We start from the raw sequence: 14,882 nt of genomic DNA on the forward strand, positions 1-14,882 counted from the left end.
CCGAGCAGCATAGGTACAGTACTGTGCCTGAATTCGACTGACCTCGCTGCAGAATACACCAATGTGGCAGCCCATGAATATAAAGACACTTCCCTCTCCACTCAAGCACATACGACCATACCTACTGGAAAGCTCGGGATCCCGTCCGCTCTCCCCTAGATAAACCAGTAAGGGCCAGATTAGTAGTTGGGTCGGTGACGACCAGCGAATCCCTGGTGTTGTATGTTTTTTTTCCCCTTTTCCCCCTTTTTAAAAGGCTTTGGTCTCAAAACCCCCTGTTGTTCCATCCAATCCAATCCTGCCAGAGCACAATCGAGCGTCGTGTTGTATACAACATGACATTATATGATGTGAACTTGGAGATGGAGGAGTATCTCGGACTGCGTCGCCTGTGTTACATAATATTATAGTGCTCCACCACGGAGCTATCTGCTTGCCAACTCTCGTACCCCTTTTTACATGGACCGGACAGATAGTTCGTGACCATCCGGCAGATGATCTGGACAGGGAGGTGCCTGATGGGAAACTGTTGGGTATTGTTCTCCGACTTACAGGAACCCATTCTCCTGGATTTAGTTCCCATCGTTATCTCTGCTATTATCGCCGGTGGTATTGCATTGATGCCGCGTATACTGACGATTCTGATATATGTAGCTTTACAGACAATGTCCATTGAGAACCTTTCATCATATCCATAAATATATATACAGTGCTCCATGGCCAAACCTTTGTCTTAGGCGACTCTGCCCGACAAACAGACAATAGATTCGACTCTGCGGCGTTCTACGTCATAGCAGGCATTCGGTGCAACTCAGCAACGGGACAGAACCATCGTAGCACAACACGCACGCCCCATACAGAAGAGTCCTCTATAACCTTCACCCATCTAAGCGTTCTCCGCCTTGGCCTCCTTCTGGTGCGGCGGGAACGGGTTATACATCCCGCGATCGGCCTTGAGCTTGCGCAACTTCTCCACTGCCTCGTCCAGGTCATACGGCACATCTCTTGCCTGGGTGGAGGTGTCGTCGCGGTACCGAATGTTGACCTTGCGGTTCCGCATCTCGTCGTCGCCGACAACGAAGCAGAAGTTGTCTGCCAGGGGTTAGTGCTCGGCGTAAAATGAGGGAAGGCAAAAATGCAGAAGTCACTCACATTGGGCCAGCTGGCCGTTTCGGATCTTCTTTTGGAGCGTGTTGCCGCTACTATCGACATCTGTTTGCAAGGAAAATGTTAGAACGGCCAGGAAAGCCGAATCTGGGAAAACGGCAAACGTACCAACATGGATACGCTCTTTTTTCAGCACCTGAGCAACCTCCTTGGCGTAGCCCAGGAAGGCCATGCCCACTGGAATGACGATAACCTGGCGCGGCGACAACCAGAAGGGCCATTTGCCAGCAAAGTGCTCGGCAAGAATGGCTGCGAAGCGCTCGATACTGCCCGCCATCGCGCGGTGGATCATGACGGGCCGAGCACAGCCAGGTGTCAGGGGCTTCTTGACTAGCAGCGGCTTCTTCTTCTCCTTGCCATCCTTCTTCTCGTCGGCGGCAGCCTCTGGTGCCGGTATCGGAGCCGGAGCCAGAGACGGATCGGCAGCATCCGCCTTGGCCTGGTCCTTATGGGCTCCCTCAGCAGTCTGATACTCCAAAGAAAAGTTTATCGGCTGTTGGAAGTCAAGCTGAATGGTGGCACATTGCCAGGCTCGCTGTAGGGCTTAGTCAGCGGATGAACAAAAGGGGATGATTAGGCCATGTCGCATACGTTAAGGCAGTCCTATAAACGTCGAAGTTAGCACTCGTGTTTAGAGAGCGGCCCAGAAGCTCTGAAACCACAGGAGCGTTATACGATATGGATGGTACATACCAGAATGGCGATATCGATCTTTGGGCCATAAAAAGCGCCATCACCAGGGTTAAGTTCCCATTTAACCCCACCCGCGGCGGCAAAGTCGTCGAGAGCTTCCTTGAGGCGGGCCTCTGCACGATCCCATGTCTCGATCTCACCCATGTACTTGTCCGGCCGGGTGGAAAGCTTCAGTTTGAAGGTGAGACCAAGCGTGCCATAGAAGGAGCTCAGGAAATCGAAGAGATCGGCGACTTCCTCCTTGATTTGATCCTCGCGACAGACTGTCCCCAGTCAATTTGACTGAACACCAGACACAGGCCAGATGACTTACAGATATGTGCGTCGTCCTGCTGGAACCGCCTCACTCTCGTCAAGCCGCTCAACGCGCCACTGGCCTCATTCCTGTGAAGGACACCAAAATCGGCAAAGCGCAAGGGCAATTCCTTATGACTTCGTTCCTACGGTAGCTTTGTAAGTATCATGAATTCGTATGCACTAGGCTTAGCGACTTACGCGGTGGCGGAACATCATGGCGTGAGCTGTAACGCTGTTAGAAACCTCCGGGGAGAAGATACCAGCTTGAACGAACCTGGGCAGTTCATGGGCTTGAGGCCGAACTGTTCCTTGTCCACGTCGAGGAGGAACATGTCTTCTTTGTAATGAGCTAAGTGGCCTGATTGCTCCCAGAGCGCGACGTTGAACATATTGGGGGTCATGACCTCGTCGTAGCCCCGCTTCCAGTACTCCTCACGGAGGTAGTCCATGATGGCGTTGTGGATACGCATGCCATGAGGAAGCCACATGGCGGAACCGGGCGAACACTCCTCAAAGTACCAAAGCTCCTGCTGCTTGCCAATCAGACGGTGATCGCGCTTGGCCGCCTCCTCCAAGAACTTCTTGTGGGCAGCCATTTGCTTCTTATCTGGGAAGGACACTCCGTAAATTCGCTGAAGAGAGTCGTTGTTGGCGTCGCCGAGGAAGCTGAGCCACTGTCAGCGGCAACTCAAAGGATACGGTTGGAGAGAAGCCATATCATGGCCAAGAATTGGAGTGGTACATACTATGAGGAGGAATTCTTCATGATGGCAAAGGCCTCAATCCTGCCAGTATCGGGAACGTCTATTCGGGGTCAGCTCGGTTCGTGTAGACAACATTGAGGTACGAGATCAGGAGAGCTCACGAGGTCCACGGCACAGGTCACTATTGGCCCTGGAGTCAGCACTTGTCCATCCGAGACTCCCAGACTGCGGTGAGGTGAGAATGAACTTACATTAAGGGGCCGTTTCGGTAGACGGTGGTTCTTGTTCCGTCCGGAATCTTGTCCTTGATGATGTGCTGCTTGTACTTGTTGTAGGCGAACATTTTGAGAAGGTCCTCTTTACTCATTTCCAAGCGCTGGAATGGCTGCTTTTCTTTTACGATCTTACCGACGATGGCCTCGAGGGGAGCATAATCAGTGGCATGGACAGCACCTCCGTCAGGCAGAGCCATTTCGTAATAGAAACCGTTGTCCACAGCTTTAAGGGGCTTCGTCAGGATGCTGTCTACGGCAATCGAGGGAAGGCACACCTACGGGGACCGATGCATAGCTGCGAAACCGAATCAGCAAGGGGAATGCCATAGCTAGCGTCGGGTGAGCGGAAAAGAGAGGGGGCATACAGAACAACCAAATCTCCGCTCACAGGCTTCGCCTAGAATATGGGCGCTAGAATGCCCTGAGAACTTCCATGTCAGTCGTTGAGCGCTGACAGGGCTGCAGTGCGGGAGCCGTACAGAAGACAAATCTGCCCTGATCGTCGTTGAAGTCGAGCAATTCCAACTTGCAACTCTTCTCGAGGGGCCGCTCGAGATCCCACAACTGGTCCCCATCGATTCTTGCGACAACGGTGCGCTTGTACAGACTGTTGGATATGCCTTTCGCAATCTCGGCCGGGGTCGTTTCGTAGGCCTTGCCGGGCTTGACGGTGCCATCGGGCATGGTGATCTGGATCTCATGTCGCGGTTTCCTAGCCAACTCCTCCTGCTGTTCCTTGTAGAGACGGTCGAACAGCTCGATCCGTTGCTGCATGAACGCAGGAGGGGGTTGCAGTTCAATCGGCCCGGCGTCGGCGGCGGCCACAGGGGTCTTTTTTTCCTTCATGGTGTTGGCGATGGTGTTGAGAGACTCGATGTATGTTTTGCGGCAAGTCCTGACTTCCGTGAGTCAAATGGAGGGGTTGAGGTTGTGGGAAAATATGTGGGCACCTTGATTTTGAATTGCCCCGCGATCGATAAGGTGTCTCCAAGTTACCGGTAACTCCCGCGTGCTCATTACCGCGGGCTGCTATTGGCACTAGCTACATCTAAGGGTACGAAACGTACTCAACTTCGGATGATCAAGATGCTATAAACCCCAGGTTCCCCGCCATGAACTCACTCTGTTGAATTTGGTGGCTTTACTCTCTGTTCCTATCCACTTCAGAGCGTTCTTCAAGTCGCACATAGTGTACGGAAGGAAAGCCGCAATGTAATTGATGCAGACCGAACCCTTGAAGCTCGAGCCACCCACGCGGTACGGAGTATCGCGCTGATAACCAGGAGCAGCTTGTGCCATCTGACATTGGGCTGACATTCCATTGCCCCTCTTGCAGAAAACCTCGAGCTCGACATCAGTCTGGCCACCCTGTGTTACTGTAGTGTGTCGACCATTTACAAATTCGAGTTCCGCTAGTACAAGTGCATACAGACGTCGCGATCTTAACATAACCTTAAATACCGACGCGAGCCCGTTGATTACTTACTGCATCAGCGGGGAAGCTACCCCCCTGCGCTGATGCGCACATGCAATGCCTTCGCTCGAGGATTTCCCTGATGAGATCATCCGGCACATTCTGCTCTACTTGCCGCCCGAAGACAACCACGAGCGCTTCCAACTAGTCTCCCGCCGTTTGCACCACCTCGCCAACGAATCTCTCCTCTGGCGATGGCATTGCACAACATCGTTCAACTACTGGCATCCGCGCCACAAGCTCCGAGAGAAACTCGCAGCGCGCGCCTCATCCGTGAACTGGAAGGCTCTCTGGCTCCAGAGGAGACGAAGCAATCTCGAGGTTGCTAGGCTGCTGGACGAGATTCTCTCGTCAAAGGTTGGCCAGCTGAGCAGGCTGCAACAAATCTGCGAGCTGGGATACGATGCAAAGGACTATCTCCTGGACCAATGCCATGTTGATGAATCTGCAGACGACGTTTTGGCTAGAAGGTAGGCAGGAAAATGCTCTGTTCCTCAGGCTTGTCGGGTACTTGTCTCAACAGAAGGGGCCTTTGGACTGAGGCGGTGGTTTACACATCTGTCCTCCGTTCCACCGTTGTCCGGTAACTAAACGCCGTCTCAGGTATCACGCATATTCGGCCCTGGACAGCATTCATAGGGGTGTTGCGGTAGAGGTATGGTCCCGATACCAAGGCCAAGCCTTGAGTGCGAAGGACCTCGATACTGCGCTCGGTGCCTTTGACATGTTTGTGCTGCATGACCAGAACCAAGACTTGGAATATGTATGATTCTCCGTTCCATTTCAATGTTCCTGGTTATCATAGGGCACTACCCGACTAATGTTCCCCTAGATTTCGAGGACCTTGGATGAACTCGCTGAACGATTCAAAGATGAACACCCAGCCTTTGATGGAATGTCCACCAGGCAAAAGGCCCTGTCGCTGGTACGCTGGTTGCGAGCAAACAATTTCACTGGCATGGATCATCCTGAAATCAACTACCGCAACCTGAGGAACTGCTTCATCGGCCACGCCCTCTCCGATGACCAACACCAGTCTCTTCCCATCATCTCCAGCGCCATCTTCACCTGTGTGGCGGAACGGCTGGGCATGACAGCTTTTTGTCTGGCTTTTCCGAGCCATGTCCACGCAGCGGTATATGCACCACCCGGGGAAGATTTAGACGGGGCGCAAGTCGAGACCACGGATGGTGAGCAAATAAGAATGTGCCTTGATCCGTATGGATCCGACGAAGAGGTAACTCTAAGCGATTTGCGCATACGACTGGTTGAATTCGGCTGGACCCAAGGAACAGAGGCCTTTCTCAGCCCCTCCCCCGTGCCAATAATCGTCCAGCGGACGGCGCAGAATATTAAGGCAACACACGACACGATCCGCAACCTGACGGACAATGAGATCCTAGAAGCCGAGATGAAGCGCCTACGGAGCGGTCACCCGGACCTAAACATGGAGGCCGCCCTCTACGCCTCTATGTGGGCCGAACTTCTCATGAAGCAGGCGTCCAGCTTCCACTGGGACTCGAATCTCGCCTCCTTCCTCCAGAAATTTGCCCTCTCCTGGAGCGAAGACATGTGGATAGTCAGAAAGTACCTCCTCCCCCTGTACGAGAAGTTCATGGCCTCGCAAGCCAACCTGCGCCCGCGTCGCGGCTGGCACAATGTGCATGAGATCCTCGCTATGCTTGATAACCTCGACAGCCGGCAGCCCACCGTCAGCCGTCGGTACACCGAAGACATCTTTGAGCAGGTGCGCTACAAGATCGGCCAGGTCTTTCGCCACCGCCGCTACCAGTACATCGGCGTCATCAACGGCTGGGCTGCCCTGGGCACCGGCGGCTTGCCCATGCCCCATTACCTCGACGCGGCCGAGGCCGAGGAGGAAGGCGACGGCTTTGATACGATCGAGTCTGTACATGCCAGCCGCCAGGGCGCGCAAAGGACGTTCTACACTTGTCTGTAAGTCTTGGATCTTTCGCCCATCCCTTTCACTTTTGTACAGAGAGCTCACCGAAGGCGCAGAAGGTCAAATGTCGACCGCCTGCGTGTGGCCCAAGAAAACATCGTCATTATCACCGACCCCAGCCTCATCCCCGAGGACCTCTTCTTCGTGGCGGGCAAGTTCTTCAAGCGTTTTGACAGGGAGACATGCACCTTTGTCTCGAATATCAAGGAGTACTATCCCGATGATTGATTACACTCGTTACAAAGCAAATGTCCTAAGTGCGCGGTTTGAATTCGGTAGCATGGCGGGTAGATCCATGAGGGGATTCGAGAGCCGGTGCAGGCCATGGATTGCATTTAAAAAAGGTGCCATAGACCACGGCAGTCTGTTTGGATCATCTCAACGCCTCGGCCTCGAGCCGGCCTATCAATTGTAATATGTACATGATTCCAATGAGGACCTTTACGTTCGTGAAGGAATCTTATAGCAGTGGCACGACCAATATCATAGATGGCATTATCAGAGCCTTCTCTATACCCAACCCTTTCACCCCTCTCCATGGTATCCAAGGCCCCTTCCCCTTGCCTTTTGAGAATAGATAGAAGTGTATCATCCTACCCCTTTCCCCCAAACCCTCGATCATCCCAGCATCGTCTCATTATATCTTCATTCATCCCAACACAAAAACCAAAATGAAACAGGAACAGGGGGTATCTTAAACAGGACAGAATCGAAAACAGCAAGCCAACCCCATCCCAATCCAGCCCCACAACCTGGGATATACACCCTCGCCGTCATTACTGGCCCAACCAATCCCAAGAGGTACATTGAAGTACTTTTTCCGAAGGTTTTTCCATTCAGTTGCAGCAGCAAGCCGTCGGGAGTTTGAGATGTCAGTGCGAGCGGGCCCTTGCCTCGCGGCGAGTAGCCCAGCCCTTGAGGGCAACCAGCAAGATGACCCACGCCATGAGCAAGCCGACAAGGCCCATTGTGACGGTGTACATGAACATGGCGTCGAGCTCGTAGTGAATCATGCCATCCACCGTATCACTCGCCTATCCATCACACAGTGTTAGTTTCGGCGAGAAAATGACGAGCCGTCTTTATATAGAGAGAGGTAGACTTACGCTAGCCATGAAGATGATGCCGCCCGAGATGAGCCCAAACGCTGCCAGCAGCTCGGTGGGCGGTCGCGAGGGATAGACCGACTTGGGCGGGCGCAGCCAGGTGAGCAGGTAGGTCATGCCGCGGGCAAAGGAGGCGCCGGTGAGCAGGTTACCCCACTGCTTGTGTACCATGCTCGAGATCATGCTTTGCTGTGTGTGGGAGCTCATCATGATGCCAAGGAGGAGAATCACCAGGGCCGGGATAGGGTTTATGGAGAACGAGTACGTCTCGGGCTCATGAAGCTCGTCCCGGGCCTCCTCGTCCTTGTATGCGCCGTGCTCCGACGTCGACAGGGCGGCGTCAGTCACGGTGTAGTTGAGCAAATCGCGGATCCTGGTCGATTCGACAAGCATGCCGCACAGGCCGCCGCCTATGAAGAGAACCGTGATCGAGATATGCTCTAGGTCCTGGGAGCTCCATTCGCCGCCCCAGCCACCAAGATGCTCCAGGAAGATATTGGTGGATCCGTAAAAGAAAATCAGGAAACTCTCCACAAACTCGGCTGAAGGGGCACGCTTCTGGCCGAGTTTCCTGGGCCGGATATTCCACGCCTGGCAGATGAGTCAGTTTCGGGCTTCAAAGGTGAAAAAATAGGGGGACACCAACCCATCCGAGCTCGCCGAAACTGCCTGCCCACCGTCCCAGAGTGAAGATGCCCAGCCAGAAGAAAACACCGCCCTTGATCCAGTGTGCCAAGCCACTAAAGATTCCCTGGCCCTCCTGTGGATGCTCGTTAGTGCCGGTCCAGTTGGAAATCACGGCGTATGGCAGGCACTCACAAAGAAACGCCCGTAGGCGATGATGCCTGTACACAGAGCAATGAAACCGAGGATCAGGATTGTCCGGTCGACAAACTCGTAGGCAAAAAGCAAAACCTTCCAGAAACGATCCGAGATCTTGTCGGTGATCTTTGCCACAATCGAGTGGGCCTTGGTCGTGTTAGAGAACATGGGCAGGTGAGCGTCCGAGTCGTCGTCGGCGCCGGTAACGTCGACGTTGTACTCCTTGTGGCGCGTCAGCGGGGAGTCACCGCCCGATGACAGGGAGGGGCTGCGGAGCGACTCGGTCCTCGGCTCGGTACCCTGGCCGCTGTCGATGGAAAACCGGCCGTAGGGTTCTGGAAAGCGAGACTCGTGCTCGGCCATGGCCTCGGTCGACACCGGAATGAAGCCTTGGCGCTCCTCAGCGCGGCTACTCGACCTTTGACGCTTGAACATGCCCGCGACGCGCGCCAAGAGCCCAATCACTACTTGGGCGCTCACCACACAAGTCACAATCCACCCGAGCTTATGGTGCGCATTGTTCGGGTAGAGGTCAGGTGTGCTGGCGTTGTATATCACGCCCAGCAACATGCCACCCGCATTCACCGCAAGAAAGCCGAACTGAACTAGCAGCGTGTATCGGGAGCGGGCAAGTGACAGCATCACGGCTGAGCATTGTCAGCTATGCGAACTTTCCAACGGGAAAAAAGGGACACGCCAAGGTGACCTTACCGGAAGGTAAAACAAACACCCAGGCAAGGACCATCAGGCCGATATGGCCGTAAATGGCCGCCTTGTGGTTGGGCAGGGCAAAGTACGTGGGCGGATACTGATCCTCTGGAACAGGCTTATCGGCTTCGGTCATGCTCATGCCGTCCATCCCGGCCCCATGGCCATGCTCGTCGCCATGTGCAAGGACGGCCGGAACAAAGCCCAGGGCGGCAGCGCCCGCAATGACTGGCAGAAGCGAAGCTGCAAGCGCCTTCATGGAGAAACTCTCTGTTCGACAAATCACGCCGTTGTCCCCTAGTTTTGCAACTTATGGATGCGTGGTCGCGCAGTTGACTGGGGGCCGTCTAGAATTGAGCGCTTCAAACCCCGCAGTGAATGTGTGTCTTGTGTTAGGACGATCGGCCAGAGAGCAGGTCTGTCCGCGGCCGGTTTGTGTCTAAGACCCAGACTAAGGTGTCATCTGATATCCTGGAGTGCTGGGATGGGATAAGCAAGCGTTCTGTCCGGTTCCCACAAACCAAAACAAAGAGGAAAGAAATGAGATGACGAGGACCGTTCCGGAAGCAGGAAGCGGCAATCTGAGCCAGAGACGGACAGCTTTATAAAAGGCAGCCATGATCGCGAGGCCGAGCTCCGTGAGCTCTTTCCTTCTCTCGGGCTCGGAAAACTTCTTGATTGGTAATTACCCGGCCAAGAATCCAGGGTTCGGGCAGACGAGTCAGACCACCACTGGTCGGCCACCATCTCACCGTCCCCGCCCTGGCGATGCCTTCGCTCTGCAGTTTTGTTCGAAACTCCGGGACATCCGAAGCTCTGGGCGGCGGGCGGCGGGTGCCAGTTGCGGCCGGACAAGGTAACTGGGCAACAGTGTTAGCCATACTGTATGGGGTTCGTTAGAATCGTTCGAGCTTTGATCCCAAAACGACCACACGCTGTCCGACTTTAGTTTTTGCATTCGCATTTCACTCACACGAGGCAGACATCTCATCCGGCCAGCAGAGCTGCATACTTGTATGTACTTGGCCCAAAATATTTCATCACTGGAACAACTTCCCGTTCGTTGGTCTTGATGCGTCACTCCCGATGAGGCATCGCGCAGATTCGCTGGGGCCCACTCTTGGGCTCACCCTCACAAATCCCGTGTGCCAGGGCCGGGTTGGCGGGAGGTCGTGTCAGCAGTAAGGTATCATCTGACAATCATGACTTTTTACGCATATAACATCATGAACGGTATCCGTACCATCGTTATGTTTCTGTATGGATGCTTCCCAAATACGGAGGTAAGACCCAGATTGGTCTTGCAACTGGCTTTCCAAAATCATCACTTTCTAGAACTTTGGCTTCTTGCTAGACAATCTGGTGTAGGAAGATCATCACGACGCGCCGGACGCAGGGACTCCGGGAATATACGGAGGGTTGTCTGCTGAAGCCAATCCCAATGGAGGGTATGGAAGATCGAAGAACTCCAAAGACCCTGGGTGGTGGGCACAGTGTATATTAATTGCACCGGCACTCCGCAAACACCGCGCGTGACGGAACCCGCGCGTTAAAGCTCGATGCCGTCTTGCAAGGGTCCACACTACCGAGCCTCCCGCGCAGGATCTGCATGAGTCCGCCGTTGCTTAGTAAACCTGAAGATAGCCTCTCCCGCGACGCCCTTCGAAAATCACGGTACATAGGGGTCCGGTTCGACGGTTACCATGTCATCAGGCCTTTTTCAAATTGCCAGCTGTCGACTGCAGAACAATACCATGGTCAAATCCTTCAGTGGATTGGAAGTTGCCGAGTCCTTCGAAGAGCTTCTGAATATAACCGGTACGCTGCTACGCCTCTTCCGGTCTCAGGTTTGAGGTGAATCACATCAGAGTTCATTTTGAACGAGGCCCGTGCCGCAGAGGGAGAAAACAATTGCACCATCCCGCTCCCACCCCTGGTGACTCCACCTATGACGATGTTTTTTCTTCCTGATCCCTGCATCCTGTGCGACCCATCTTGCTCTGCAGACTGCAGTGTGAACGCAAGTTCGTTGGCAGTAGTGAAATACCTACAAGCTCATTCGAGAACCAGTACCTGATGTCCTTCCGCTTAGTGTACGCTACATCTATGTAGTGTACATACAGTACTGTCTACACAAAGCGAACACAACTGCGAGTCACCGCTCCCATAGGTCTACGTGTAATAATGTACCTTATGCACTTTACTCCTTTACTGTGTACACTAACATCTCGGGCGACCATGTTCAGGTATGTACCTTACACAAGGCGGCCGGGCTCTCGGTGAGGTTGGAGCATCCAACAGCAGCTCAGCATACCGTACCGTGGATGGTTCTGGTTCATCAGTTCTTCAGCCGCCAAATACATAGGTGCCCGGTATTACTGATTTACAGAAACCACCTCCTTTTACCTTGTATGTACAAGTACCTATTTTACTTTTTAGGGTGTACTTTGCGTTGATATACCTCCTACAATCCTACTTCTCATCACTGTTCAAATTTTTCAGGTTACATAGTCCCACCCTTTATGCCGTGTTCTCGCAACATACGGCCAGAAGTTGAATGAACCACTCATCCTTCAGAACCTAAACCAGCAGCAGTGCTGTGAGTCTCTCAGGCTCTATGTCTAGCAACGACCGTTACGCATCAGGTATCTCGAAAACTTAGACCTCCCATTCGAAGTCGCAAAGATACATCATTCCATCATTATCTACAAGTCGTACCATTGTAAGTAGGGTTATGGAACACCGTCAGAATTGAAACACCCCCAGCCAAACGACCCACAGAGTTTCCTGAGCAACCAATCGATGCCTGGTAAAGTGGGCCCCGTTCCATGTCTGACGGTGTTCCACAACCCTACTTACAATGGTATATACTCCAAACTGCACCAACGCTGCAGGAACCCTATCCTACCTACAGGTAATGTACAGGACCATCTACCTAACTTAGCGCCAAGAACCCTCTCCATTCCAACCAAATGAGACCCAACTCCTTCCCGCGCCTTTCAAAATTCAAAACCAATTTCAGGAATTCATGCAGGTGCTACCAGACACATGTGCGCTCAGCCTTGCATCTCCCACACCCCGTTCCGAGCAGGACCCTCCGGCCCCCCGCCCGGGCCGGCGGAGTACAGCATGTGGGCGGTGGGCTGGTCATCAAGCTGGTACATAACTTTGTCCTTGTCCACCGACGGCGACGCGGCAGCCGCCGCTATCGCCGCCGCCGCCGCCTCGGCCGTGTACCTCTTGTTGAGCTGGCGCCGGTAGAGCAGGAACGCGGCCAGCGCGAGAAGCGCCGTCGCCGCCACACACCCCACCACTATCCCCACTAGCACGCCGGTTTCGAGGCCGCTACCGCTGCTGCTGCTGCTGGTGTTGTCGCTGTTGTTGCCACTGCCGAGTGATCCCAGGTCGGCTGGGTGGGAGGAGGAGGAGGATGATGATGAGAAAGAGGAGGATGAGAACTGATCGACCGCGTTGACTGACTGCACTTGCGTTGTTTTTGTGTCGCTGGTCGTCGTGTCGGAGATAGTCATAGTGGTACTGGGTAAATCCGGGGCCGTCTGAGATTCGGATGGTTAGTGTCACTGGCGAGAGAACTCAAGGACGGGATTGATGGGACATTGGCTAAGCTGACTCACAGAAATCAGCTTGATACCCCACGCCTCGACACCTTCTTTCGTGTTGGGCTGCGTGAGTGTGATTGGCTTCTCGGTGGGCGGACTGATTGCGAGATTGGTCTCGGTGCCTGTCCACGCTCCCCCCAAGGTTGCGGTCGCATGGCAGCCGTACTGGTGATCTCTGCACATGAACGAAAAAACATTGTTGGTGACGCTGCCAACTCTGTGAGAATTCTTCCATGTCCTCCTGTCCGAACCACAGGCCTAAGTTCCATAAAGAAGACGAACCTCGGACAGCAGGTCACTGTGCTAGCTGGCTTCCCTTTGTAATCAGGCCCGGCGGTTGCGCAAGCCCGTGTGTAACCGGCCGGACAGCCGCCATCTGTCACATAGGGGACCATAGGCGTTGAGGAGGGCGGGAAGCAATCTCCCGTGGGCCAGATTCCAGTCAAGACGGGCGTAGGCGTCCCATACAAATTGCTGAAAATGCCCCTACTCAGAAACACGCGATAGTAATTCGTCGTGGCGAAACATGATGTTGGGGCGGTCCATGTCGACGGGAACGTGGGTAGTTTGTCGATATCATACGACGTGGTTGTTCCACAGCACGCCATGTTTTCTCTAAGGTTGCCCTCGAACGGAAGGATAGGGGTCTGGCTGAAATCCAAATGCAAGGAACGGTGAGAGTGAGAAGTCAAAGGTTCAGGCACGTATTACCAACGAATGTATGAATGAAGAATGAATGAATGAATGAACGAACGAATGAATGTAGACACTGGTCGAAACCCCAGGCCCGTCTCTGTCAAACGACCTGATCGATTCCTCCCTGCCAATGCCACGGTGACCTTCCGTCACTCTATAGGTACGCGCGACGTGATGACAAGAGGTGCGAGAGAACCGCATCTGACGGGGAAACGAGAAGATTCAGGTCCCACGCGTGAAGGAAGGGGGGCGGGAGATTGTTCCATGCTGCCCTATAATCCTATATCATGGGGTTGCGGCACAGCGTCAGACTGCGAATGATATTGCACATGGAAGCGCCACGAGGTATGTACTAGATACCTACCTACCTACTTGAATTGTTGGCTGAAGCGATGCGGTGGGGGCGGAATTGTTGGTTATACACAAGCATTCATCCGCCCTATAGTAGATATCTCCAAGTTGTATCCGTATTGTATTAGCGCTTTGACTTTCGAGCCAATCCCGTCACCACGAAACAGTGTCCAGCTGGCTTGCCGTCGACCATTTAACTACCTATGTGTACCTGAGTTAACTGAGTCCTTTCCCAAGGGTGCCCACTGGCAATGTCGGGTTGGGATGAAGTCGAACCTTCCGCTCTACTTTCAGTAGAGCTGGCGTCTATTCCGTTACCGACGGACACGTTGATGCTGAAACCTGTCGATGGGTGGGAGCCCGCCGAACTGCCCCCAAGCAAGGGGACGTAGTTGTGGGCATTGAAGATCGACAGGCGTGACGTTGACGGCGTGCGGTGCCAGGGCAGACATATTCCGATCACTTGTCCAGCTCGGCCGGTAGACCATCGCCGCGGCGCCGGCTATCCCGTCCTCAAAAACCCGATCAATCGCATTCTCCAGTCGTTAGACGCCATCTCCGCCGAGCATGCCTTGAAGGTCCCGTTCGAGAAAATGAAAAGGAGCAGCCTCGAGGAATTGGACTCGACGGGGAGCCGCTGCAGGCTCTAGCCCTCTTGGATTGAAGGTGCTCTCGAACAGCTGCAGGAGTATGATTATTTGTTCTCGGTATATAAACCGTAGCCAGAAAGGAGATGGTTGAAATGGTAGAGAATCATATACCCAAGAATGGAATTTATGTACCGTATTGTACACAGCTGGAGGCCCTCCAGCTTCTCAGGGTGCAGTCATACCAGGCTTGTCGGTATTAGACAATGTATTATAGCAATAGGCCAGAAGTTGTAACTCCGGTAGTGGTTGTAACGTTGGCTCGAGGTTGGCTATCCGTACAACACAGCCTGCTATATCCAATGTCATCTCAGATATCTAGGAGGATCTCAGGATACCCGCCAGCAAGTCGTGTAACA

The 14,882-nt window shown here is 53.7% G+C and overlaps 4 protein-coding genes across 4 annotated transcripts; 1 reads left to right on the forward strand and 3 right to left on the reverse strand.

Annotated features, from left to right (window-relative positions):
* Window positions 1-605: 605 nt before the first annotated feature.
* Window positions 606-3,982, reverse strand: N656DRAFT_832531 (threonyl-tRNA synthetase; the record flags this gene model as incomplete). Its single annotated transcript, XM_064818663.1, has 13 exons — window positions 606-1,092; window positions 1,153-1,702; window positions 1,759-1,770; window positions 1,861-2,123; window positions 2,174-2,300; window positions 2,356-2,381; window positions 2,432-2,823; window positions 2,904-2,961; window positions 3,023-3,042; window positions 3,113-3,359; window positions 3,416-3,427; window positions 3,498-3,557; window positions 3,616-3,982. 13 exons carry the CDS (start codon window positions 3,980-3,982, stop codon window positions 887-889), a joined length of 2,340 nt encoding a protein of 779 aa, XP_064665770.1. The 3' UTR covers window positions 606-886.
* A 275-nt stretch (window positions 3,983-4,257) lies between these two features.
* N656DRAFT_762036 (uncharacterized protein) lies at window positions 4,258-6,801 on the forward strand (the record flags this gene model as incomplete). Its single annotated transcript, XM_064813257.1, has 4 exons — window positions 4,258-5,080; window positions 5,214-5,373; window positions 5,443-6,566; window positions 6,624-6,801. Exons 1-4 carry the CDS (start codon window positions 4,668-4,670, stop codon window positions 6,799-6,801), a joined length of 1,875 nt encoding a protein of 624 aa, XP_064665771.1. The 5' UTR covers window positions 4,258-4,667.
* Window positions 6,802-7,445: 644 nt separating this feature from the next.
* N656DRAFT_792724 (uncharacterized protein) lies at window positions 7,446-9,468 on the reverse strand (the record flags this gene model as incomplete). Its single annotated transcript, XM_064817107.1, has 5 exons — window positions 7,446-7,607; window positions 7,680-8,270; window positions 8,326-8,439; window positions 8,499-9,148; window positions 9,213-9,468. The coding sequence occupies 5 exons, from the start codon at window positions 9,466-9,468 to the stop codon at window positions 7,446-7,448; spliced, it is 1,773 nt and encodes a 590-aa protein (XP_064665772.1).
* A 2,393-nt stretch (window positions 9,469-11,861) lies between these two features.
* On the reverse strand, window positions 11,862-13,903 carry N656DRAFT_784493 (uncharacterized protein). The gene is made up of 3 exons (XM_064816180.1): window positions 13,112-13,903; window positions 12,845-13,037; window positions 11,862-12,766 (listed from the first exon to the last, which is right to left on the reverse strand). Exons 1-3 carry the CDS (start codon window positions 13,435-13,437, stop codon window positions 12,266-12,268), a joined length of 1,020 nt encoding a protein of 339 aa, XP_064665773.1. The 5' UTR covers window positions 13,438-13,903; the 3' UTR covers window positions 11,862-12,265.
* Between the last annotated feature and the right edge of the window lie 979 nt (window positions 13,904-14,882).

This window comes from Canariomyces notabilis (assembly GCF_033297395.1).
Source record: "Canariomyces notabilis strain CBS 508.74 unplaced genomic scaffold N656scaffold_34, whole genome shotgun sequence".
NCBI lineage: Eukaryota > Fungi > Ascomycota > Sordariomycetes > Sordariales > Chaetomiaceae > Canariomyces > Canariomyces notabilis.

Coding starts and splice junctions, on each gene's coding strand:
- N656DRAFT_784493 (XM_064816180.1), bottom strand. CDS start 13,437: ATGGCGTGCTGTGGAACAACCACGTCGTATGATATCGACAAACTACCC. Junction 13,038..13,111: donor ACAGTGACCTGCTGTCCGAG/GTTCGTCTTCTT, acceptor CAGAGTTGGCAG/CGTCACCAACAATGTTTTTT. Junction 12,767..12,844: donor GGGGTATCAAGCTGATTTCT/GTGAGTCAGCTT, acceptor TCCGAATCTCAG/ACGGCCCCGGATTTACCCAG.